This window comes from Hipposideros armiger, unplaced genomic scaffold (genome assembly GCF_001890085.2).
Source record: "Hipposideros armiger isolate ML-2016 unplaced genomic scaffold, ASM189008v1 scaffold_38, whole genome shotgun sequence".
Lineage (NCBI taxonomy): Eukaryota > Metazoa > Chordata > Mammalia > Chiroptera > Hipposideridae > Hipposideros > Hipposideros armiger.
In genome coordinates, this window is record NW_017731388.1 from 2,782,929 (window position 1) to 2,810,568 (window position 27,640).

The window sequence follows — 27,640 nt, forward strand, 5'->3', positions numbered from 1 at the left end:
AAGGGCTTTCTTGCCTAAAAAGATCCATAAAACAAATGCACAAAGAGATAAAATTAGTGTTGTGGCTGCAAGTGAGAAGTTGCCCTAAAGTTTATCTCCAATTCAAAGAGTCTAAGTGATTTTATGACACATGAATGTAAATTCATCCAAAGCTGGAAAACCCCTTGTTGGTTTTTTTGTATCCTTTGATTTGTCTGCAGAGTGAAAAGGTGCTTGTCATCAAATGACAAGAATATCAGTAAGCTGGTGCTTCCAAAAGACATGATGGTTACTCATTTAACCAATTCTTGAGAAACAGAAATGAAATAGTTACTAGCTTATATTCTAGTAGGAGACAGACTTTAAATAAGCACACATAAAAATATATAATTACAAGTTCTGAAAGATGATACAAAGTGCAGGGCATGATGAGAGATTATAATAGGGTACCTGATTTAAGACTTGGGGGTTAGAGGTTAGACAGCATCAAGAGGTTTCTCTGAAGAAGTACCATGTAAGCTGAAAATTGAAGAATGAGTTAATTAAACAATGGTCATGCTGGAACAACCCAGGTAAACAGAACAAAATGGCAAAAGACCCTGTGACAGAAAATAACTTGGTGTGACTGAAGAAATGAAAAGCAGTGTGACTAGAGTTTGATGAGAGAGAGGAAGATGGTGCAAGATGAAGCTAGTAAAGCAGGAAAGACTCAGGTTATGCAGAATCTTGTACACCATAGAAATGATTTTGAATTTTACCCTAAATGTAATAAACACTTAGTGATGGGAAATCTACTGAAGGGTTTTAAGCAGAGAAATGGCATGTTACTGCTGAATAAAGAAGCGATGTGGTTTGCTTCAATTTGGGGAGGAGAAAGGAGAAAGAATGGAAGAAAACAGGACAGCCAGATAGGAAAGTATTGAAGTGATTCAGCTTATAACAACAATTACAATAACAATGCTTACTGGCTATTTACTGTGTAACCATGTTCTTACCACAGTTATCTCATTTAATTCTCATGACAATTCAATAAGGTGATGATTATTCCCATTTTACAGATGAGAATACAGGGTACCTAGCAGTGACATTAAGTTCAGGTGAATGAGGATTGTGGCTTGAACTAGAAAAGTGACACTAAAGATATACAGAAATAGATTCAAGACATATACTGGAAATGAAATAAATAGAACTTGAAGAGGGTATGGATACATGAGCAGAGGGAGAAGTCAAGAATGCTTTCAAGTGTCTAGCCTATGTAAGTGGATAAAAGGATATGTCACTTAATGAAATGGAATACTGGAGAAAGAGTTTGGATATGGAGTGAAAGATTAAGAATTTGGTTTTAAACATGTTATATTTGAAATCCCTAAGAAAAAAATCAAGCTGAGATGTCAAGCAAACAGGGGCTATTTAGATCTTAAGCTATTGGGAACAGACTGGAAATACAAGTTCTGAAGTCATCATTATATAGGTGAATTTAAAGCTTAGGGTGGAAAGGGAAGAGCAAAAAAAACAGGACCTAGGACTGAACCAAGAGATTCCATTTTACTCCATCAAACCTCTCTCGCTGTGATCAGTGATTACTTTGATTTCACTGGGTTTCTCAGTCCTCATTCAACTTTATCTTTCAGCAAAATCCAACACTACTGATTACTTCTTCCATTTCTTTTACAAGGCTCGTATTCCTCTATCCAGTTATTAAACACTAAGAATCCCTCAGTGCTCCATCCTAGATCCCCTTCTTTTCTAGCACTATACTCTCTTTAAGCAATTTCATCCACATCCATAGCTTTGATCACAAATGACACAAATACATTTATCCATAAGTCCAGCCCAGGACTCTCCTCTGAGCTCCAACCCAATATGTCCAACTGCTTACTTGACGTCCTCTCTTAGATATCTCTTCAGTTAGCTACTTGTCAGATACTGTCACACACACACCCCCCCTCCCGAAAAGGCATTTACACAGAGCCCAAATTTTGAAAGAATTACCACAAAACCACTACAGGCTAACTCTCCAGAAAACAGAATTTTGTCATCAATCATCATTTCCTTCCATGGCTCATGACCTGAAACAGATAAACTTGACAACCTGAACTGATGGCTAGAGACGGGGAGCAACCAAATGCACTACAAAAATACAATTCAAGCCTTTTAGTGAGAGATGGATGGTTAGGAGAGTAAAAAAAGTGAGAAACTGTCAAGAGAGTGAGAGTATCATGTGCAAGGCCTGTTGGTGTGCGGCAACGTAGGTCCTCTTTAGAGATAGCAGGCCTCGCTAAGGGGCGAGTGGCGGACGACGACAGCCCCCAGCGAAATGGGGGCAGGTTCCGGCTGCGGAGGGAGCGAGTGACAGTCAAGACCAAGTCAAAGGAGAAGGAAAGCCCGGGGGAAGACCCAAGTGGAGTACCGGTGAGGCTAGGGGAGCGTCGAGGGGATGGGGGCAGGCTGAGCAGCAGCCGGGCGAACTCCAGAAGAGTGAACGCCGAGTGGGCGGACCACGGGGGGTGGGAGGAAGGTCGGCTGGGGAAAACGGCACAGTTGAGCAGCTTTCTGGGCCCGCCTTACCTGTGCCTGCGAGTCCTGAGCCCCGGACAGGCCTGCCGGAAGCACGGAGTCCGCACGGAGGAGAAAAAGTGGGGGGGAAGGAAGGAAGGGACAGCCGGTACGAAGGAGAGGGACAGCTCACTCCCCCGACTCAGGGAGAGCGGCTGATGGCGGGAACTGAGACCACACGCAAACACGCAACGCACGCACGCACACTCTACGCGACCGGACGAGGCGCGTGCGCGCAGGCATGCAAACCCCGCCCCTCCACGCCCTTGCCCCGCCCCAGCACCCGGCGAACTCTCGCCGAGGCAGCCCCGCCCCTTCTGACTACAGGACGCATGCGCATTTTCCACTTCACTCACTTTCGACTTCCCACCATTTCTCTCTTAACTTAGCCCAAACGGGCATGCGCACTACTTCTCCTCCGGGGACTGCCCGGCTTTTCCCGCCCTTCAGTGGCCTCTGGAGGAGGGTCAGAGTTCACTCCCCTCGCTGGGGATGCCTGCCGGGGAATGCGAGGACTAGTAGGTGGCGGACGTCCTTCAGGTCCTGAATCTTAAAAGGCAAAGGACATACTTTAGGACTAACTCCGCCGAGAGCTAGGAGGAGGGAAGAGGTTTGTGGGCGGGGTCAGGGGTGAAAGGTCATAGGGCTGCGAAGGGGGCGGAGCGAGCCAGAGGCGGATGGCGGCTGCGGAGGCTCCTCATCTTTGGCGGCAGAGTCGCTGAAGCGGGGACGTGGGTCTGGCGCGTCCGGCGGTGGGAGCAGAGCGGTGGCCGCTCCCAACATGCACAGCCTGGCGACGGCTGCGGTGAGTGGCTGCGCTACCCGGCCTGGGCCCAGAACTCCTCCTCAGCCCTGCGTTTCGGCCTCCTCGCCTATCTCCCTTATGTAGAGCCTGGGGTCCAGCTCCTTCTGCCCTCAACCCACGAGGCCCCGGCCTCCCTCCTCGCCGCGCCTTGGCCGTGGTGGAGCCACCCCCCTCTTTCCTCGCCGGCCGGCTTTCGTGGTCTCTCGCGCCTCATTTCGCGTTCTTTTCCGGCCCCGGGGCCTGGTCCCGCGCCCGGAACGCCTCCCTCGCGGCCCCGACTGGCCATTCATTGATTCATTGCGCTGACCAACAGTTTCCGGGTGCCAGTTGCGCGCTGGGCGTCGTCGGGGGTGAGGGGAATTCAGTGATCAATCTGACAAGGCCCCTGGCTCTCGGAACTCACTACCTAGGCACATCGCAGCGGAAAGGAAATGGTTTCTACCTCCCACTACTTTGCAGATGGAAAATCTGAGACCCGGAGGAGAGAATAATTATGTCTGACTTACGGGTCTCTGTGCTTAAGAGATTTTTTTTCACACATCTCATTTTATCAGCGTGGTTTTTTAACCAAAACGGATCGGGTAATGCACCTGTCTGAACTAATCCTTTGGCTTCCCATTGCATTTAGATAAAATCCAGACTCCTTGCCGTGACGAAAAAGACCCTCCCTGGCCCTTACCCACGTTTACAGTCTCGTCTTATGTCACTTGTTCGGTAGGCTCCAGTTACGCTGACCCCCGTTCATCCTGTCTACCGTCCCTTCTAATGTGCTATTCCACGCCAAGGTGCACTTTTTGATATCTATTCCTGGAACGCGCTTCCAGCTTAACACACACACATACACACACCACCACCACCATCTCCCCCACCACCACCCCTGGGTGGGCATAGCTGGCTTCTCTTCCCTCAGGCCTCTGCCTAAAGCTCCCTTGAGTGGCTTACCCTCACCATCCTTTTTAAAGTAGTTTTGTAACTTCCACCTTTTCTCTTAGAGTACCTTTTAATAGCATTGACTCCAATTTGTAATTTTTTTGTATTCATTTGGTTGGTTGTTGTCTGCCTTCCTCTTGAGGACAGAGACGGGGATCATGTGGGTCTTGTTTACGTGATTACCCTAGTCCAGGACAGTTCCTGGCACAAAGTAAGGGCTCAGATACTTTGCTGAATGAGGGGTGTAGATGAGGGAGGTGGCTACTGAGAGCGCTTAGGCACAATGAGGAAATGGGATCATACGATTTGAGCACACATTTTTGTGTAAAAATGTGTGTTTCACCAAGGTAAAGTGACTTAATGAGAGAGTAATATGCTGAAGTTGCATTAGTAGGCAAAGTGATATAAATACTAAATAAAGAACCAAAAGAACTGCCTTAACTTGAAATATTAAAAGTAAGCTTAGTGTAATTAGGTTATAGAAAACATTGTCATTTCCAGAGCCAGTGGCATCTCTTTGCCTCCTGTCACCATGTTTGTAACTATTCAAAGTGGAATATCTCTGAGTTAGGTGTTTTTTATATCTCTCAATTGGGTGTTTGCAATTTCCCCAATTTTTTTGTTTCTTCTCCCAAATTATGTGTATAATGTGGAAGAAGCAAGTCTGAAGATAAGGTTGCTGCTGGTAGGGGAGGGACAGGTTAAACAAGAGCTTCTTCTAAGATTGGCTTGTCCTTCTCTCAAAATCTGATTGTGTCTTCTCCACACTTTGATACCAAGCTGCTCTTTTCTCTGCCTTCCCAAACTCTATACCTATACCTATTCAATTTCTTTTCATTTGCTCTCTATAATTTTCATCTTTTGAACAGCCATTAAAGCTGTGGTTCATTACTTATCATTAAGTACTCAATACACATTCTTCAATGAAATTTACAGTGCATTTAAAATTTGAATTTTTATTTTATTTATTTATTAAATTTGAACTTTTAGATACATTTTCACTTGTTGTGCGGCTTGGTCTACACAAAAGCTCTGACAAGTTACTTTGTACCACTCATTCACTAGAGAATATTTGGTTAGTGAGGAGACTGAAGCCTAGGAAAGTTGAGCTGCCTCTTTCCCAATCCTTCATGCCTTCCATTAGACAAAACTGTTTTATTCTTATCTGGGTACATGGACAGTGATGGTGTTTGTCACTCACTCGAAATTGAGAAGAGTTAATAATACATGCACCAGTGCCTGCTGTAATCTAAGCAACTTGATTATTACTTTTTGCCTTATGATGAAAATTTGTGTGTACCTTTATTTCTTTTTTTTTTTTTAATAAACCATCATTCATCTAGGAAGCTAGTATTGTCAAAGGAGAATGTGATCACATGTGAATGCAGGATTTCATTCACAATAGGGAGGATTTGAGATAATTTGGGAAGTATCTCAAATTTTTACTTGAGTAGTATTTTAGTATACTAGAAATGTATAGTATAGTAGACTTTTCATTCTTTACAGAATACATCCTACATCTTATTGCCATCATAGAATATAATTTCTTTCTCACATCTATTAAATAAAGACACAAATACGCACAGGATTACTTAAGGACTAAATAAGAATAACAGAGTGCTCTGTGGTTGACTAGGTTCACTCACTGGTTAAATGACTTGCTCCCAGGTTCAGCTTTGGGGCTGTAATTCCTGCCTCAACAGAGTAACAAAGCACTTTGTTATGGACCTTAGAGATTGATTAATAGAACTACATATCTTCATATACTGTGGGTCTTCTGTAATGAATGTTATGCTAGTGATCTAAAATAGCCAAAGGAAAGCCTTTAGGAGATACACTGGGTATGCATTTTTCAAAATTTTCCCCACTGATTTCTCCTGGCAAATTCTAACATCCTTAAACCCTTGTTTTTCCCCTCACTTTCCAACTGACTGACAGCGTCATTAGTTATTCTGTATCTTTGTGTTGAAGTTGTGCTAGAGTCCCAGATGCCTTCCTCTTTGGCAAGTAAAAAGAACATTGTGCATTCTGAAGGATCTAATTCAAAGACGGTTACCTCCCATGTCTCCTGTTGAAGTTTTAAGTAAATTGCCTAACTTCTCTTCGCTTGTTCACTTCTATTTTTAAAAAGTTATTTTCGAAGAACATTCTGGCCCTTATTTTTATAAAGATATGAAGATAATTAAGCTAATGTAATATTTCCCTTGGGCAGTACTTAGAAAGTATGTTTTCTTGGAATATCATCATCCTGTAGACACCCAAAAGCACGTGTTGAGTCATCTTCAGACTTGGGGAAATAATCTCTATTTCAGTCTAAGTCTCATCTTTCTTTATTCACTGTCACATTCATTGGTAGAAATGCCAGCAGCTATTTTGTCCCTTGAACATAAAGTTGTATTGATTTGGCTGTTTTCTGTTTAAGAAAACCATCATCATCAATTTTTAAATTTACTCATAAGGAGTAATTCATATTTCTTTTTCATTGATAGGTAAATGTGAGTCTTTTTATTTAAATTCTAAGTATCTTTTCCTTTTTACATTGTTAAGATCTTACAGACAGAAGACCAACTATCAGTACCCAGTGTTTGTGACACTTGAAGTTAACCATTGCTGACTCACATTGGTAAATGTCTTGCCAATGTTTAGCTTTGTTGAAAGGAAAAAGTTACTTGAAATGCATTTTCTGTATACAAATAGTTAAACAGAAAAGAGGAGAGCAATCCCCTCCTAAACTTTGACCACACAAACATTTTTAACATTGAAAGGAAGGAACCACTGACGTTAAGTGAGTTATATCCGAAGATATACAGTTATATCCAATAAATCTTGTTTGTAATCTTGGAAGATAGTATTGCGGAAAATAACTAATAGTCCAAATCAGACTTCTCATAAATGACTTTATGTTTCTGGATATATAATTGAACTTACTGTTTATCCAAATCCAACTGTTAAATGAGCTATATTATACATAACAGAATTTTTTTTTTAAGATTTTATTGGGGAATTGATGAAGGGGAGCAGTGTTGGGGAATTGGGGGTGGGGAACAGTGTTGGGAATTGGGGAAGGGGAACAGCCAAGTTGTTGTCCTTCAGTCTTAGTTGTGGAGGGCACAGCTAGCTCAGCTCCAAGTCCAGTCGCCATCCGGCCACCCGACAGCAGCTTGCGGCCGTTCAGCTCAAGGGTGCCGTATTCAGTCTTAGTTGCAGGTGGGCATAGCCCACCATCCCATGCCAGAGTTGAACTGGAAACCTTGTTAGGAGCACATGCTCTCAACAGCTGAGCCATCCTGCCACCTGTTGGCAGCTCAGTGGCAGCTCATATGGGAATCGAACCAGCAACCCTGTTGCTCAGAGCTCATGCTCTTAACCAACTGAGCCCCCTGGCCGGCCCCAATACATAATAGAATATTAAACTTAAAATTCTGTATTGGGATCTTAAGAAATATTTTCTTCAATTTGGAGGGATATTTGTGATTTCAATCCTATAAACCAGGTAGGGGCTCACCTAGAGAGAAGTAGACTAGAACTTAAATCTAATTCTGCCATACACTCGCTGTGTGAACTTGAGTATGTTAAACCTTCCTGAACCCATTCTCTCTTAGAATTTTGAGAATAAAGGGAGATGATCCACAGTGATGGGCACATAGTGTGTTCAGTAAATATTACCTCCTATAAATAGTTTCCGAAAAAGACAGACCTAATCTATAGTAGCAGAAAGCATATCCATAGTTGCCTAGGGCTGGGTGTGGTGGGGTTACTGACAGGAATACTGGAGAACTTTTGAGGGTCATGGAAGTGATCTATATCTTGATTGTGGTGGTGCTTACTCAGTTATATAGATTTCTCAAACTTCATTGAAATGTACACTTAAAATGGGTGCACTGAAAAGTTTTGTTGTATACAAATTATACCTCAAAATTTATTATCTTTAAAGAGCCACTTAGATTAGTCTCTCACTTATAACAAAGAACTAAATAATTTCTAAGATTCTATAGCCGACTGAGACTTTGGTAATTAATATACTCGTAGTTCCTTCATTTTGCCAATGATAAAACTGAGGCTTGGAAAAGTAAATGACTTATCCTAGGTTACACAATTCTAGAAATGGCAACGCTGTGTTTTGAAGCCAGTTATGGCTTTTAATCCAGTGTGTATTCCACTTATGTACTTGTGTAGTTACTTGCAAATCGAGGTATTTCTTATTCTTTAACTTGATAAACAGGTTCTTAATCCTAGGTCCATGGATAGCTTACAGAGGGGGTGGTCTATGAATTCCCTGAAATTATGTGTAAATTTGTGGAAAACAAATTATGTACAAAACAATTTGCAATTATGTATTTTTCTGAGGAAAAGATCCATAGATTTCATTTGTCTCAAGAAATGTTGGGGCCAGCCGAGTGGCTCAGTTGGTTAAGAGTGTGAGCTCTGAGCAACAGGGTCACTGGTTCGATTCCCACATGGGCCAGTGAGCTGCGCCCAAGCTGAGCTGCCAACAGGTGGCAGGATGGCTCAGCCGGTGAGAGCACATGCTCCTAACAACAAGGTTGCCTGTTCAACTCCCATATGGGATGGTGGGCTATGCCCACCTGCAACTAAGATTAAATACGGCACCTTGAGCTGAGCGGCTGTGAGCTGCTGATGAGAGGCCAGATGGCGACTGGATCTGGAGCTGAACTAGCTGTGCCCTCCACAACTAAGATTAAAGGACAACAACTTGGCTGTTCCCTTTCCCCAATTGCCCAATTAAAAAAAAAATCTTTAAAGAAAATGTTAACCTCTGTGCTTGCAGTAGTATCCTGCCATCATTGTTAAAATATTTAAAATAAGTTGTCTCCAATAGGGATGTCATACATGAGTTTGCTTATCTGCTGCTGGACAGTGTGTGCTACTAGACTAAGTTTCATATCAGCCACAGCCTCAGAAATGTAATTTGTAAGTTATTAAAGAATTGTAGCAAGTAAATTAGGAATCTTTAGAGGTGATCTATAAATAGACCATGGGAAGAAGGGGAAATCTGTCCACCATCATTTACTCATAATTTCATCAGTTGTAAAATGAGGATAAAACTGCATTATTGTGATCATTAAATGAAACCATGTTTTTAAAAAAGTGCAATATAGTTCCCTCACTTCCCTCATCCCCCATTTTCACTTCCCACTTCCTTTTAAGAAGACATCAATTTCCAGATCCCAATATTTTTGTGAAAGGTGTGCCTAAATGATCCTTGGGATTCAGAAGGAGAGCGAGATACATTTTAGGTTTTTATTACCATTATGATCTAAGAATGAAACTAGACCACTATTTCACACCATTCACAAAAATTAACTCAAAATGGATTAAAGACTTGAATGTAAGATCTGAAACAATAAAATATATAGAAGAAAACAGAGGCACTAAGCTTTTGGACATCAGTCTTAGTGGATTTTTTGTGAATTTGATCCAAAGGCAAGGGAAACAAAAAGACATCAAACTAAAAAGCTCCTACCCAGCAAAGAAAACTATCAACAAAACAAAAAGGCAACAAACTAAATGAGAGAATATATTTGCAAATGATATTTCCAATAAAGGATTAATATCCAAAATATAGAAAAAACTCATACAACTCAACAACAACAAAACGACCTCATTAAAAAATAGGCAGAGACCTGAATAGTGTTTACATACAGAGGGCCAACAGACATGTGAAAAGATGTTCAACATCATTAATAGGGAATTGCAAATCAAAACTGCAATGAGCTATCACCTCACACCTGTTAGAATGCTTTAAAGAGACAAGAAATAACAAGTGATGAGGATGTGGGGAGAAGGGAACCCTCGTACACTATTGGTGGGGCTGTAAACTGGTACAGCTGCTATGGAAAACAGGATGGAGAGTCCTCAAAAAAATTAAGACTAGAACTGCCATATGATCCAACAATTCTTAATATTTATCCGAAGAATATGAAAACACTAATTTGAGAAGATATATGTACCCCTGTGTTCATTGCAGCATTATTTACAGTAGCCAAGATATGGAAACAACCTAACTGTGCATTGGAAGAAAGGATTTGGAAGATACACACACTCAATGGAATACTACTCAGCCATAAAAAAGATAAAATATTGCTATATGCAACAACATGAATGGATCTTGAGGGTATTATGCTAAGTGGAATAAGTCAGATAGAAAAGGACAAAACCCATATGATTTCACTTGTGGAATATAAAACAGATACAAATAAAAACAAACTCATAGATACAGACAACAGCTTGGTGGTTACCAAAGGGAAGAGGAGTGTGTGGAGGACGGAATGAGTCAAGGGGGTCAAATATATGTTGACAGATGGAAACTAGACTTTTGGTGGTGAGCACACTATAGTGTATACAGATACCAAATTATAATGTTGTATATCTGAAACTTACATAATGTTATTAACCAGTGTTACCTCAATTAAAAAAAAGATCTAGTGAGATGCTGAAGTTGTGCTTTGGAGTTTTGTTCAGAGGTGATGTCCAAAGTATTTTATCAATTGTCTGGTAATATAAATTAATATATAAATCAATGTATAACTCAGAATTGTAAAAATATTTTTTATTCTTCAAAAAAACAATTTCCATATGTGTTATAAAATTACTTATTGATATACGGGGGCGGGGTGTGTGTGCGCGTGTGTTCATCACTATCATTAGCTAAATTATGTCCATCTGAGCCATGATTTGACATAGGGAACTATGTCAAACAAGTCCACAGACTTTTCCATTAAAATTATGGTTATTAAATACCTTCTAATCTCAACAAGTAGAGAATTTTTCTTACGTAATATCAATGACATTGTTGATGGTGCTGATTGTTTTTCAGATTCTGCTGAACTAGCAGCAGTAACACTTTAACTTTTGTCTGAGATTTTTATATATTCCCTATCTCTATTGTCTAGGTCACAGGAAATAGTTTTTTAGAAAGTCATCTTTCGATCAGACCTAATCTTTTAGACAGGTGAGAAGCAGCAGTAGCAAAGCAGTTAAGAGTATGGACTCTTACCAGATTGCCTGAGTTTAAATCCTGCCTTTGCCACTTAAGATTTTAAATAACTTCTCTGTTCCTCAGTTTCCTCACCTATAAAGTGAGAGTAGTGATGATAATTATTTATTTAGGACAGTGCCTGACAGTAAGCACTATATATGTTAGCGCCCTCTTTTATTTTAAGAAATAATTGTGTTCATCCCATAACAAATAGGTATTCAGTGGGTTTAAATTAACTCCTGCTATTAAATTGGAGGCAAAATTCAATAGGGATGATGAAAAGGAGGGTCACTATCCCAGATATTTCCTGGTGCCAAACTGCCCTCGCTGCCTTCCTATTGCCAGAATGGCTACAGAACCCATAGCTCTAAGCTAGTGCCTGAGAAGGCTGTAGCTCCCACAAGTAGCCTCAAAAGTTGGAATATTTCTGGCTGCAGGTGGCCATGGGACCCAAGTAGGCACCAGGCATTGGCTCCTCACAGTGCCAGCACCATTCCTGGGGTACCATCTGCTTGCTGGAGTCAGGCCAGGTCTGGAACAGAATATGTGGGAATGGGGCCTGGTGTTCAGAAGCCATGATATGCTGACTGGTGGCTACCAATTCAGGTAGGGTGCCCCAGAACCGAATGGGGTACCGGGTTACTTGGATGCAAGTCACAGACTGGCTTTAGTGGGGGTGTGGGATTTACTTGATGGTGGTGTGGTGACAGGACTTTGGTGAGAGTTGACCAAAATGAATAATGGCTAATCAGGGTGGATACTATTGGGCTGTCGGAAAAGTCATGATGCATTTTTGCAACGAAAAACAGAGAGAAAATACGTCATGACTTTTCCGACAACCCACTATATTGCTGGAGCAGAATCTATGAGGCCCCCTTCTGGTGGGAATTATATTCCAAAAATAATTTTTTAAGTTGAGGGCCTGTCTGTAGCAGCTTTGACAGGGCAGCTGCTTGACAATACCATTTTTGCTGTTGGGAGGGGGGAAACTACCCTTTCACATCATATTGTTGCTTTAGAAGCCTGTTTTCTTGAGGAGCATCACTGATGGGAGTCACAAAACAGCTTTTAACATATTACTCTAAGGCACTTAAAGAAGGCTTACGCTGCACGGTGTTTAAGTTCATTTAGCAGAACACCTTGTGGCTCATTCTGTCGAGCAATGGAAATGATAAACATTAAGGTAAAAGCCTATAATTAAGCTTCCATTTATAGAAGGCTGTTGTTCAGCTTGGGTAGAATAAATGTGAGTACACCTTAGAGTCCATCTTCAGATTTCAGTCTATTTTTCAACAAAGACAGTCCTTTTTGTTCCTCATCTTTCCCTCTGTTCAGTGGGTGGGTCATCATTTTATCACACTAAGGTGTAGTGGGAACATGTAAATACTGTGAGAAGCTGTGTAATAACAGTTCAAGAAAGCACTGGAATGTGCACCTTCATACTTGCGTGAATTGAACAAGTTTATTGAGCATGGTTATCTGCAAGTGTAGATCCCTTCTTTCTATTTATCCTAACTTTATTGCTCATGGTTTGGGGGGAGTTAAGTGAGAAAAATATTGGACATAGGGATAGAAATCACCATGAATTTGTTAGGACTTTAGAGCTAGAAATAGCAGTGGTGATCATTTTTCTAGTCTACCATCTTATTTTCCAGATAAAAATAATCAAGGGACTTAACCAAGGTCACAAGGCTATTTGACAAGTGTGAAAATTATAGAACTCAAAATTTTTTGAAATATTGTGATTCTTTACCACAATAATGAAAGCATGTTCTATAAGTCTCTTTACATAGTCCCTACATGAGTAAATTATGAATGATTCTTATACGGAAGAACCATTAGAAAAGGGAGCATTTTTCAAATTAGATAGGTTTTCTGTTCCGTGGAGTGGGATGCTAGAATTACTGGGGAAGGACTGAAATGGGTGGGGAGGATGTAACTTTTATTTTGCAAACTATTATAGGCACAAGGTTAAAAACAAAATTTAAACTTTGCAGAAGATTTTATTGTGCACAACAAAAGTCTCCCATGTGTCCTAAAAATTTATATGTAAATATGTAAAAATGTGTATGTGTTAATGGAAGCATATATGCTATTCAATACCTTTTTTTTAAATTTAGTATTAGCACATACAGAGCTATCTCTTTTATTAAAGGGCTACATAGTATTCCATATAAAGATGTACCCGTACATATTTAACCAATTCCTTTTTGATAGATATTTGTTATATCAAGTTTTCTTCATCGGTGTGTCTTCAGTACAGCCCAAGTATACCTATAGGATAAATTCCTAAATGTGGAGTTATTAAAGAGGGTGTGCATTTTAGATTTTGATAGATTCAATTCGTTTATATCAAGTGTATGTATTTAAAAACCTCTCCTGGTATTTATGAAAACTATATTTCCTCTAAAGCACTACTGCAGAGTAAGACTTGGTTTGACTCTAATGAAACTCACTTGTTTACTTTCTTGTTTTCACTTGAAGCCTGTGCCTACTGCACTGGCTCAGGTGGATCGAGAAAAAATCTATCAGTGGATCAACGAGCTGTCGAGTCCCGAGACAAGGGAGAATGCTTTGCTGGAGCTAAGGAAGAAGCGAGAATCTGTTCCTGACCTTGCACCCATGCTGTGGCATTCATTTGGTACTATTGCAGCACTTTTACAGGTGAGTATACATCCATGAGTTGCAGTTCATTCCTCTTCATCTCCCTCGTATCGCTCTGCCTTTGCCCAAATGATTTTGAAGACATTAGTAGGCTGCATCTCTCTAAAGTTAGCATCTGTAAGAATATTTTAGAGAAGTCCAAGGAGCTTGTTAAAATGTAGATTCTTAGATCCTAGCCAAGATATTTCATTTATTTAGTCTGAGATTAAAAATCTGTATTTTTAACAAGCACCTCCCTTGCTCTCAGATTATTCTGATTTAAGTGGTCTAAGAACTACACTTTGAGAAACATAGCTTTAGGAGTACTACAAGACAATTTTACATGGCTGGGGAGAAGGTGGAAAGTAAGGTGTAAGGGCCACAAGGTATATTCTGGGGAAAGAAAATGTTAAAGATATAACCAGCTATAGTATTAAAGGTGCATACATTTGTACATTAAAGAATAAATAACTGAAATTTGGTTCTGACAAGAATGGCCTTTGGTGGGGAACAAATTGATAGGCTAGTCAATTTGACTCTCAGTGGAATGATCATTCTTTAAAGTACTGTCTGAAATACCTAGTAATGTTTCAGGTCTGTTAAGTCAATTCACATTCTATCCCTACTGCATGTAGTCAAGAATCTAATCTTTCTCATAGAAACATTTTTATGTAAAAGTTTTATAATTAAAATAAATGAGTGTATTCAAGAAATTTTGCAATACATATATTCATTGCTGTTTATACATATCCCCATGCATACACCCATGTTACCATTGCATTTTTGCAATTGGTACCTAACTAAACTCAAAGTTCTTTATGAGTCACCATGATTGATTTACTAACGCTTTCTGGTCAGATATCTCATCACCGTAACTTAAAGCAGAGTGTTGACAAAAAGAGGAATTATAAATGTAAGAGTCCCTCAAATGAAAACCTCAACAGATGCAGGATATAAAGAAAGTGTCGGTGACCAGAGTTGCCTCCATAGAAATCTTCCTAGAGACATGTAGAAATGTCTCAGATAGTCTCAGTCAAGCGTATTTCTGATGAAAGGATAGGAGCATTGTTTGTTTATTTTAAGTTCTTAGCTTTAATATGGGAATTAATTTTATAAGTTATTCTATGTTCATCTGGTGCTGCTTTCCATTTTTAGGAAATTGTAAATATTTATCCGTCTATCAACCCACCCACCTTGACAGCACACCAATCTAACAGAGTTTGCAATGCTCTGGCGTTACTGCAATGTGTGGCATCACACCCAGAAACCAGGTAAAAGGCTTTGACTACATCTGTTGGGGGAGGTTTATACTGAACGTGGTCTTTAACTGTTGATGGTGACAGGAGGGGCATGCAGCAGGGTGCGTGTGTGTGGGTCTGGTTTCTGACTCACTAAATTTTAGTGTAGTAACAGTATAGTATTGTTTAACATGTTCTTTTATATATTTTTTACATTTTTTATTGTAAAATATACATAACAAAATTGACCATTTTAACCATTTTTAAGTGTACAGTTCATTAGTATTAAATATATTTACAGTGTTCAACTATCACCACCGCCCATCTTCATAACTCTTTATCTTTTAAAACTAAAACTCTCTACCCATTAAATAATAACAGTGTTCCCCCAGCCCCTGGCAACACCATTTTACTTTCTGTCTCTATGATTTTGATTACTCTGAGTACCTCAGATAAGTGGAATCATACAGTATTTGTCTTTTTGTGATTGGCTTTATTTCATTAAGCATAATGTCCTTAAGGTTCATCCATATTGTAGCATATGTCAGGATTTCCTTCCTTTTTTAAGGTTGAATAATATTCCATTGTCTCATTTAATTTTTACCCATTCTTTTTTCCTTTTTTAAAAAAAATATTTTATTGGAATTGGGGGAGGGGAACAGCATTGGGGAATCGGGGAAGGGGAACAGACAAGTTGCTGTCCTTTTGTTCTTTAGTCTAGTTGTGGAGGATGTCGCTTCACTGGCCCATGTTGGTATTATCATTGCACTCTTCCCGGGTGAGGCAGATTGGTCGCCGGCCACTGGACGGCTGCTCACAGTGGCTCTTGGCAGCTTACGCCGCCTGCTGGCCACTTACAGTAGCTTTATAGCAGCCTACACTGTCGCTGGCGACTCACAACAGCCCAGCTCCAGGTTGAGCTGTTGTTCACCATCTTGGCTGTAGAGGGCGCAGTGTCACTGGCCCTAATGTGGGATCCGAACCTGGACCCTGCTGCTCAGAGCTGGCATCCTAAGCCAGCTCTTAACCAACGCACCACTCGGCCGGCCCAACTTTTTACCCATTCTTAGCAGTGAATTTTAAAGGCGTGGTAATCACATCTCAGGAAGGGTCAGGCATACAGCCAGTTCTTTCTCCTGAATCCATGGAAGGCATCACTGTGCCATGAATGAAGCAGTGCATGGTATTTAGTAAATATCTGAACCGAGCATTTGTTTTTCACCGAACCTAGGTTGGCATCAGAATCTTTCTTAACACAGGACTCTAGCAACCCACTGTAATAGATGAGAATTGGCATACAGGTTGAAACGGTTTTGCCTTCCTGCTATGTCTGTCAAATTAAAAAAAGGGAAATTCTGTTTAGGAATCTGCTTTGTGACTTTTATGACCCTGAAGCACTTAACAGTCATCTTATTAAAGTTTTTTTCTCTCTTTGTCAAGTTTCCTTATGGAATCTGAGTGCTAGGATGGCACTGACCTTCCAGAGCTTTACAGAACTTACTAAGAAAATTATTTTTAAGCACTTAAGAAAAATGTAAGAGTATTTTGAGGGTTAAAAATGTGGGATGTTGGCTCATGTACAAGGTTTAACTATAAATAATATAAAGTAATAGATTGATTCCATATTAGTTGCCTGACGTAATAGTTACAGATTAAAATGTTTTTAGAATACTTAGTATATCTGAAATTCTCTAACAAAAAAGAAGAGTGGGGCCGGCCGAGTGGCGTGATGGTTAAGAACTGGCTTGGGACGCCAAAGGGCCCCGGTTCGGATCCCACATATGAGGGCCAGTGACACTGCCCTCTACAGCTAAGATGCTGAACAACAGCTCAACCTGGAGCTGGGCTGCCATGAGTCGCCCACGACGGCGTAGGCTGCAGTCCCTGTGGCAGTGGGTTGCCATGGGCTACTGTTTTGGCCCGGAACCAGCGTGAGCGGCCAGCAGCCGCAGTGAGCGGCTGTCCAAAAGCTGGAGACTGATCTGCCTCGCCAGGGAAGAGCGCAATGATGGTGCCAGCTTGGGCCAGTGAAGCAACGTCCTCCACAACTAGACCGAAGAACGAAAGGACAGCTACTTGTCTGTTCCCCTTCCCCCAATTCCCCAGCACTGTTCCCATCCCCCCAACTCCCCAATAAAAAATCTTTAAAAAAAAAAAGAAGCGTGTGCATTTAAGCATAGCAGATAAACCTGATGATGGCTGCTTTTATTTGTTGTCTTGGTTTATAAAGTTTTATCTGACTATACCTGTGACTATTGTTATTCAGCCGTAAATTAGGTGAGAAAGGGCATCTAGGATAATATCTAGGATACTTGATTGTATTTTATGCTCTATTTTTTTAAATCTGCAATTGGCTATTTTATCAGTTTTTAAGGTACTTGGTGCTAGTAAGAGGTAAAGTCATGTATTCTCTTAACCATTGGCTTAGACTAGGGTTTTTTAACCTTGACACCAGTGATGTTTTAAGCTGGATAGGATAAGTCTTGGTGGTGGGAGGAAGGGGGTGGGAGAGGGCTGTCCTGTGCATTACAGGATGTTTAGCAGCATCTCTGGCCTCTGCCTACTGGGTGCCAATAATATCCCCTCAGTTGTAGCAACCAAAAATATCCCCAGACATTGCCATGTGTCCCCTGGGGGGCAAAATCACCCCATTTAAGAGCCACTGTTCTAGACTATTGACCAATAACTGTCTTTCCTAAAGATTCCTTGGTCAGGCAATATTATAGACCTTACAGAATTAACCAACTGGAAATTTGAATGTTTAGAATCCTTAGGAATTAGCTCTGGGCTCTAAATGTGATTATTTTTCTCTTCCAGGTCAGCATTTCTTGCAGCACACATCCCACTTTTTTTATACCCCTTTTTGCACACTGTCAGCAAAACGCGTCCCTTTGAATATCTTCGGCTAACCAGTCTTGGAGTTATTGGTAAGTTATTAGGACTGTTTTGCAAGCCTGAAGTCCTAATTTATAATAATGGTCTTAACTTGGGTGTTTTGTCTGGCATTTTATAACTTTTGTCTATTAATTGTTTGTTTTCGTCTTTGAGATTAACCCTGTTTTCACTAATAAATAAATTAGTATCAGGATCGTGATGGCTCTTATCGAGTACCATGCAGAGTGTTGCTAATAAGGCTCAACATTTGAGGTTAATTTCAGCATATATGTAGAATTGTTTACTGGAATTGTAGGGAGAGTAAAGAACAAGACCTTTAGTCAACAAATAAAGAATATAATTATAGAAATAAGAATTTGAGTTTGTATTTTGTTTTTTTTTCTCACTTCTAAACTGTTCTCCCTTAACTCCAAGTGTTTAACTTCTATTTCACCTAGTTAAATTTTTGCATGCTCAAGTTAATGTTTCCATGTACGTTTACTATGGGAAATGTGTCTAAAATTCTCCATACTCAAAAAAATAATATATCAGCTATTTTAGATCTCAGCCTCCTGGGTAGTAAAGAACTATCGATTTGTGACATGCAAATACATTCAAGAGTTTGTTTCCCAAATTACCCTTCCTTTTTTCAATTTCTTTTTCTCATGGTTTTTGCTTACATACTGACCAAACAATAAGAACGTTAATTATACAAATTTTGTTTTGTCAGGTTATTGTTTTTATGTTCAACCTGTGTTCACATGCCTGTGATTATAAACCATGAATCAGGAAGTATAATTTAAAAGTTTGGTATTTCTAATATGTCTGAGACATTTTATTCTACTCTTAAGGAGTAACTGTTATATACTCCAAATGAATGTTATTGTTTTTTAGATCTCCTTTCAAGTGGGACTCTAATTAGAAACTTTTTTCTAATATATTCTTTTCTGCTTTTAAGCCATAAAAATTTTTCATGTAGGATTTAAAACATCAACAGGATTCCAGCCAAAAGAAAACATTTATATTTTTAAATCTGATTCACATCATCATACTTCTTAGTTTTTTGACCACTGAAGTGAGATGATGCATTTACGAAATGTTAGGATAAATTTAGCAGTGGAGGACAATATTAAGCCAATTTTCCACCCTTGCATATGTTTTCTGAAACTCAGTTTCTCCAAATCAGTTGAAAGAACAAACAGAAGGTGAATATTTGGGCCTAGACTCTTTGCTTACAGTTTAAGCATTATCAGACAAGATTGAATACAAATGAAATGGTACATAAGAGAAATTAGTAAGCATTTGAAACTGAATAAAAATAAAAACAACATATCAAAATTTGTACAGTGCAGCTAAAGCAGGGCTTACAAGGAAATTTGTAGCATGAAGTTATTACCAGAAGAGAGGTCTTTCATCAGTGAGCTGAGCTTTCACTTTAAGAAACTAGAAAAAGGAATAAATTAAACCAAAGCAAACAGAAAGAAGGAAATAATAAAGACTAGACATCAATGAAAATGAGAACACAAAAACAGTAGATAAAATCAATGAAACCAAAAGCTGATTTTTTTAAAAATTGAGATATAATTGACATATAACATTGTATGTTTTAGATGTACAACACAATTTTATACATGTATATATTGCAAACTGATTACCACAGTAAGTTTTGTTAACACCCATCACCACACATAGTTAACAATATTTTTGTCTTGTGATGATAACTTTTAAGGTCTATTCTCTTAACAACTTTCAAATATACAGTGCAACGTTGTTACTGTAGTCACCGTGCTGTACATTACATCCCAGGACTTATTTATCTTATAACTGGAATTTTATACCTTTTGACCACCTTTATCCATTTCACCCACCCCAATTTTTATTGAAAAATAATTCAATAAAATTAAACCTTTAACCAGACAGACTGAGGAAAAGAGGGAAAAAGAGAAGACGCAAATTACAAATATCAGGGATGAAAAGGGGTATGTTATAACAGACTCTACAGACATTAAAAGGATACTGCTAATAACTTTATGCCCATAAATTTGACAACTTAGATGAAGTGGACAAATTCTTTGAAAAATTCAATCTGCCAAAATGCACTCAAAAAATATAGATAAGCTGAATAGTCTTACATCTATTAAATAAATCGTTTTTGTAGTTAAAAACCTTCCAACATAGAAAACTCCAGGCCCAGATGGTTTTATTTCATTAATGAATTCTGACAAAAATTTAAAGAAGATATAATACCAATTCTATAAAACTTGTCTGGATAACAGAGAGGAGGCTTCTCAACTCTTGGTGAGGCTAGCATTACTCTGATAGTAAAACCAGGGGGGGAAAATTATAAGAAAGCTATAGGCCAGTATCCCTCATGAACACAGATGCATAAATTCGCAACAAAATGCTAACAAATCAAATCTAAGTATATGAAAAGAATCATCATGACCAAGGTGAGGTTTATCACAGGAATGCATGCTGGTTCAACTTTCAAAAATCAGTCAATATGATTGACCATATCAAGAGACTAATGAAGAAAAAAATGAATCATATGATCATTTCTATAGTTTAAAAAAAAAGCCTTTGACAGAATTCAGCATCCATTCATATTCAGCATCCAAACTTCAGCAAAGTATGAATAGAGGGGAACTTTCTCAATCTGATAAAGTACAAAAAACAAAAACCTACGGTTAAGATCATAGTTAATGTGGACAAGTGAATGTTATCCCCTAAGACTGAGAACAAGGCAAAGATGTTAATTCTCACTACTCCTGTTCAGTATCATCCTGGGTAACCTGGCTGGTGCAATAAAGAGAAAAAAATAAAGGGCATCCAACTTAAAACAAAAAAATAAGACTGTCTATTCACAGACAACATGATTAACTACATATAAAAAATCTCAAAGAATCTACCCAAAAAAGCTACTAGAACTTGAAACCTACCATTTATAATAGCACCAAAACCTGTGAAAAACTTGTGTATAAATCTAACAAAATATGTGTATGTGCAAGCTCTGTAGCTAAAAACTATGGTGAAAGAAAGGAAAAAGGCCTAAATAAATGCAGATATACCATTTAATGTTCATTGACTACTTTTGAGATGTCAGTTCTCCCCAACTAATCTATGGATTTAGAGCAATTCCTAAAAAAGTCCAGCAGGATTTTTTTAAATAGAAATTGATAAGCTGATCCTAAAATTTTTATAGAAAGACAAATGAGCTGGAATATCCAAACATTTTTTTTTAAAGAAGAACAAGTTGGAAGATGTACATTACCTAACTTTCAGACCTACTAGAAAACTAGTAGTCAAGACAGTGTGGTATTGGATAGACTTGTACTTCAATGAAGCAGAATGGAGAGTTCAGAAATAGATCCACGCTAACATGGTCAATTGATTTTTGACAAAGGTACAAAGACAATTTAGGGTAGTTTTTTTAATAGATAGTGCTGGAACAATTGGATATCTATATGTAAAACAATGAACCATGACTTATACGGTGTACTCACTCTATATACGAATAAACTCAAAATGGATTTTAGACCTACATGTAAAACCTAAATGAAATAGTAATTTGACATTACTGTAGGCCATATTAGTAAATTATGGTATATGCTGTTTGCTGTGGGGTTTAGAGATGTAGCAGTTGTAGATTATTAGTTGTGGTTAAAACAAATGATATTCCCTACTCTCTCCTAAAGTGATTGATTTTAATTATTACAGGTGTAGTTAACCAAGGCCTTTCATAAAAAAGCTAGTGATGCATTGGGCAGCTCAGAGAACAGTCATTTGTTTCATGGGGTTCTGCTTCCCTCTATACAGAATGGAGAAGATACCACTGAACTGTGTTGGTCGCCTGATCACTGGTGTCAGTTTAGAAACCAACAGAATGATACAATTGGGATGAATTTTAGAAGTCATTTGCTCCAACTATTATTATATAGATAGATTAAAAAACAGGCCTACAAAGGGAAGGTTACTTTATCAAACTTAAGTAAACTAGTTGTATAACCAGGATTAGAATCCAGGTGTACATGTGTTTCTTGTTTTGATACACCCACAATGTTTGTGTCCTTTGGGGAATGAGGGACAATTAAATAATCAGAAAGTAATGTTTATGCCCATTGTGAAGTAGGATTCGGATTGATAGCATTTCTTTGCTACCTGGGAATATGCTTTAATACTGATGTAGAATTCTTCTCTGTTACCTAAAATAAATGGAGATTAGATGGTGATATTGTATCTACTAACAGTGATAGACAAATGATTTAGATAACTATACTGCTGCTAATTACATGTACATGATGGACCATACTTGGTACCTGATCTTTTCATGCTGACTGATAACAGTCAAGCTGAGCTTTTCTTCCTTTTTTTTTTTGGTTACATGGGTATTACTGATTCTCTGACATATAAACCACGTTTGTGTTCTACGTTATTTAAGTTCCATAACTAGTTAATTTTAATTGAAAACCCTGACTCTTGAAATCATTTTATTTGCCCTTATTTTCTTTAGGGGCTCTGGTAAAAACAGATGAGCAGGAAGTAATCAACTTTTTATTGACAACAGAAATTATCCCTTTGTGTTTGCGCATTATGGAATCTGGAAGTGAGCTCTCTAAAACGGTATGTGCTTTTAACTCAATTAGATTTTACATTGTGTTGGCTCTTGGGTTACTTCTTCATGGTGTAGTATAACTATTTTGGAAAGCTATTTGGCAGTATCCACTATAAATATGCCTACTCCATGACCTAGTAGTCCTACTCTTGGGTGTATACCCAAGAGAAATGAGATCTCATGTACCGGGGTGCCAAAAAAATGTATACTCGTGACATGTATTCATCTTTTGTTATCAGTATATATCATTACAATTTTAATACAATTTTTTCCTTTCTTAAAATGTGTATGCATTTTTTTGGCACCATCTGTATATCACAATACATGTACAAGAAAGAATGAACTGCTGATATACGAGTGTAACATAGATGACTTGCATAGGCATTTTGTTGAGCAAAAGAAGCCAGACACATGTGAGTTCATACTGTATGATCCCATTTATGTGAAATTCAACAAAAGGCAAAACCAGTCAATGGGGATAAGTCAGAAAAATGTTTACCTTTCAGGGAAGGATATTGACTGGGAAAAGGTGCAAGGGAATCTTCTGGGGTGCTGAAAATTCTATATTTTCATCTGGTTGTGGTTCATAAATGTGTACAGAGGCAGAAATTCATCGAGATACACTTCAGATTAGTGTACTTTGTGCACTTCGCGCATTTTACTGTGTATATGTTTGTATTAGTTTCCTATTGCTCCATAACAAATTGTCACAAGCTTGGTGGCATAAAACTATTTATTCTCTTAATAGTTCTGGAAGCCAGAACTCACAAATCAGTTTCACCAAGCGAAAGTCAGGTATCAACAGGACAACATTCCTCCCAGAAGCCCTAGGGGAGAGTCCCTTTCCTTGCCTTTTCCAGCTTCTAGAATTGCAATCCTTGGCTCATGCCCCCCTCCTCCATCCTCAAAGCCAGCTGTGTAGCATGTTCACATCTCTCTCTGCTTCTGCACGTCGCCCTCTCCTCTGGTCAGATCTCCCTCTGCCTCGCTCTTGCAAGGACACTTGAGATTACATTTAGGGCCTACCTAGATGATCCAGGATGATTAATCTCCCCCCCAAGATCCTTAATCACATCTTCAAAGCCGTTTTTTGCCATATAAGGTAGCATTTACTGGATTTATGTAGCACGAGTGATAGAAACATGATTTAGATGGCTAAACTGCTGCTAACTATATGATGGACCAAATTTGGTACCTGATCTTTTAGTGCTGACTGATAACAGTCAACCTGTGCTTGTCTTCCTCTTTTTTTCTTTTTTTTTTTTTTTTACATGATTGTGACTCTGATTCTCCGACATAATAAACTCCAGTTTGTGTTCTGTGTTATTTAAGTTCCACAACTAGTTGGATGAATAATACAAAGTTAATTGTAATTGGAAATCCTGACTCTAGTTTGGTGATTAGGACTTGGATATCTTTGGGAGCCATATTTAGCCAGCCACAATGTTATACCTCAGTAAAATAGTAAAATTAAATAATTCTCACAGTTGGTTATGATGAGCAGCCAAAGAAGAGAATCATTGTAATAATTATTTGACTTGAATTAAACTTGTATTTTTAAAATCCCTTCTAGGTAAGAGTTAATGAGCACAAGTTGAGGATATTCTTTTTTTTTTTTTTTTAACTGAGCCATCCTGCCACCTGTTGGCAGCTCAATGGCAGGTCAGCTCGGGCTGGGAATTGAACCGCTGTTCTCAGAGCTCAAACTCTTGAACGAGCCACTCGGCTGGCCCAAGGATATTCTTTACTACTGTTGGAACAATTTTTGAAGAGAGGCTTAAAAATCTTGTTTCTTAAAGATCTTTTAAGAATAGGAAAAGCCTTACCTCATTTGGAAGGGATAAGGCATAGCTGACTGAATCTCTAAAATCACCTTGTCCCATGGAATAGAGAAGAGGCTCTGCTTTCAAACTAGTTTTGAATGTCAACTCTGCAACTTAATAGCTTTGTCACTTGGGACTTTAACCTGGCAAGTTTTTAATTAGCAGTTTTACCTGGCACATAGTAGGTGTTCAATAGCTGCGAAAGTCTCTACATTTTTAAGAATCTGAGAATAACAATGTTACCTACCTCATAGGTTTATTGTGAAAATAAGATATGGCATGTTATGCTTTTAGGAGAAATTCTTGCACATAGTAAGTGTCCAATATGGTAATATTTATGGATTTTTTTTGTACTATGCATATCTCGTTAAGTAAGTTGTATATAATGCAAGGGTCTCTGCTTAATTTTCTGCGTCGTTATTCCTGGGAGATGAATAGACAGTGTTGTGGGCCCTTAATTTTGTTTTACTCCAGGTTGCCACATTCATCCTGCAGAAGATCCTCTTAGATGACACCGGTTTGGCTTATATATGTCAAACATATGAGCGTTTCTCCCATGTCGCCATGATCTTGGTGAGTTCTTTATCTACCCCCTTTGCAACTACTTCTGACCGCACATCTTAGTCCCTTTGCAAATGACACTGAGCAACTTCAGTCTTCCACCTAGAAATAACAGCCTGGAATCGTGTGTAACAAGTCTTGAAATATCTGATTTCTGATGTCAACCAGGATTATTTTGTGTTTTGTTGTTTTTTTCCTACTGCACCCCATTTTGGGGGGAAACAGGGTAAGATGGTCCTGCAGCTATCCAAAGAGCCTTCCGCCCGTCTGCTGAAACATGTAGTGAGATGTTACCTTCGACTCTCAGATAATCCCAGGTAAACATTTACAGTATTTATAGGACTTTGGGGAAATACTCTGGTGAAAATGGTTGCTCTCTCTCATGACATAGCTTCTGTATCTTTAGGACAGGGAAGGGATATAACTATATTTAGTTTGTCTGAGACAGAACTTGATTAGTTCCTTTTAAAATATGAAGTGCTGAATTTAAAAATTCCATCAGTTTTATTTCCCCACTGTAACTCTACCCTACTCTAAAATTCCAGGGAGTCCAGACAGTTTCCAAAGAACCTTATGTATGATACATTACTCCTGTGGTTTGAGCTTTCTATTGCTATTCCAGGAGGTCAGAAACCAAAAGGTATTTTCAAAGATCTCTTAAGAAAGGAACAGAGCCCAGAGGGCTCTTGATATATTTTCAATTCTCTCCTTGATTCCTGTAAAGTCCTTGAGCTAATTATTTTATCTCCCTACGTTCAGAATCTTTCTGCCAGAAATCATACATTGAAGGTATAATGCATTTAGAAATGTTTGACTTTTTTCTTTGTAAATCCATAATTCATGCTGAAAGCCACTTTCTCAGATTCTGCTAAACCACATAATGGGGCAATTTCTGTGTTCCTAGGAATGGGGATAATGTGAACTTAGCCCCCTGCTACTGAGGTTATTCAAGCCCTAGCTATTTCTTCAACTATTTTGTCCTATTCTTCAGTGGTTCCAGTTTTCACCAAAGTTTGAAAATATGGTTATTTGAGATTCTACTTGTACAAAGAAACTAGTCTGAGTACAAAAGCTGTAACTTTGTTTAAAACTGCCTTAGAGTTTGCATTTACCTCTTGTGAGGTTTTCAGACTTGACTTTCTGCTGGTCACCTGTTAAAGAAAATGAAACATGTAAGAGTTCATCTGATAACATTGTTACCATAGTTTTGTTTTTACTGCTCATCTCTTATTAAGGGTTTTAACTATAAAACTAAAGCAGTTTTTGGAAAGACACAAATTTATATTAGTTCAGAATTAAAATTCATCTATCGTACTATAAGTCAGGTCATATTCCCTGTTAATGTACTGATTTTGGAAATGTTTTATTTACTATAACCAAATATTTCTAACATGAGTATATTGGCAGTACTTACTGCAATAAATCAGAAAGCAGTTTGAATTGAAGTAAACTATTGTACCATTTATTCCATTCTCTTGTCATGGAATTCTGTATTGGGCATAATTCTGAAAATGTGTGCAGACTACAGATCCTGGAGATCCTGAGCCTATGCCTCATGTAAGCTTTATAGAATTTTAATGGCTTCTTAAAGTAACTTGACAGAGCCATAGATTCCCAGGATTCTGTATATTTATGTCTAAGAAAGGGGCTCTTCCCTGTCCCCCAAATGTGGGTTTATTTGTTGGTCTCCCTGGTTGGTTTGTTTGTTTCTGATGTAGGGCACGTGAAGCGCTCAGGCAGTGCCTCCCTGACCAGCTGAAGGACAGCACCTTTGCCCAGGTGCTAAAAGATGACACCACCACAAAACGTTGGCTTACACAACTGCAGAAGAACCTGCAAGAGGGCCAGGTCACCGATCCCCGGGGCATCCCCCTGCCCCCTCAGTGATCCAACCCCATCCCTTCCCACTACTCACACAAGTTGGGGTAGGGAGGGGGAACCTTCGAGGAAAACAGCTCAGGTTTTATCGCCGACCAAGAATAGACAACCTCAATGCTGAACTGCACTGGAGAAAAGGGGCAAGGTACTCCTGCTGAGGTGTATGAGATGCCCTCTCAGGCTGCCTTGGGGACCTGGGTTCCCTCTGCTACTCCCAGGAAATGGGCTCCTGACACAGCAGTCTGCCACCACAGCCCCAGGAGGGTGTCAACACCAGCAAATGCTGTATTTGCAGCATGCCCAAGATGACCCTTCTCCCCACTTGTACCTGGCCACTGGCCAGAAGAGGAGACCGTGGTGATAGCAGCAGCACTCTAGGCTTGGTGAACGTCTGGGACCAAGCCATGTGGCGTTTTCTTAATTTTGCCTTCCTGGAAGACTCAAGATGTGCTTCTTCATTCTCTCTCTCAGTATTTGTTTACTTTGGTTTTTTGTTTTTAATCTCGGAGAGAGGTGTGTTTAGTGGACACAAGCTGTAATATTCAGCAAAACTTTGTCAACTGGCACTGTTTACAAGTCTGTTGTTAGCTGCATAAGCTCAATAAAAAGTTGGTCTGGGCATTACATCCCCTCTAGTAGGCCAATAGCTGCATGAACTATTGGGAGGAATGGGAGGCAGGGGAAAGGTATAAAGCCAAAGGACAGCAGGAACCCACCTCCAATTTTCCTTCCCTTTCCCAG

At 39.2% G+C, this 27,640-nt stretch overlaps 2 protein-coding genes across 8 annotated transcripts in view; one reads left to right on the forward strand and one right to left on the reverse strand.

Moving 5' to 3' along the window:
- The window catches only part of USP37 (ubiquitin specific peptidase 37), a 73,950-nt gene extending 71,206 nt beyond the window's left edge, over positions 1-2,744 (reverse strand). For 6 of the 7 annotated variants that reach the window (XM_019638218.1, XM_019638215.1, XM_019638214.1 and 3 more), the window contains exon 1: positions 2,548-2,744. The gene's annotated coding sequence lies outside the window, so the exon portion shown is untranslated. Of the gene's footprint in view, positions 1-429; positions 499-2,547 lie in introns of all 7 variants that reach the window. The other variant, XM_019638217.1, reaches the window with a different exon arrangement.
- A 445-nt stretch (positions 2,745-3,189) lies between these two features.
- Positions 3,190-27,525, forward strand: CNOT9 (CCR4-NOT transcription complex subunit 9). The gene is made up of 8 exons (XM_019638236.1): positions 3,190-3,340; positions 13,755-13,934; positions 15,069-15,184; positions 17,969-18,078; positions 22,536-22,645; positions 24,935-25,033; positions 25,247-25,338; positions 26,740-27,525. The coding sequence occupies exons 1-8, from the start codon at positions 3,317-3,319 to the stop codon at positions 26,906-26,908; spliced, it is 900 nt and encodes a 299-aa protein (XP_019493781.1). The 5' UTR covers positions 3,190-3,316; the 3' UTR covers positions 26,909-27,525.
- The last annotated feature ends 115 nt before the right edge of the window (positions 27,526-27,640 follow it).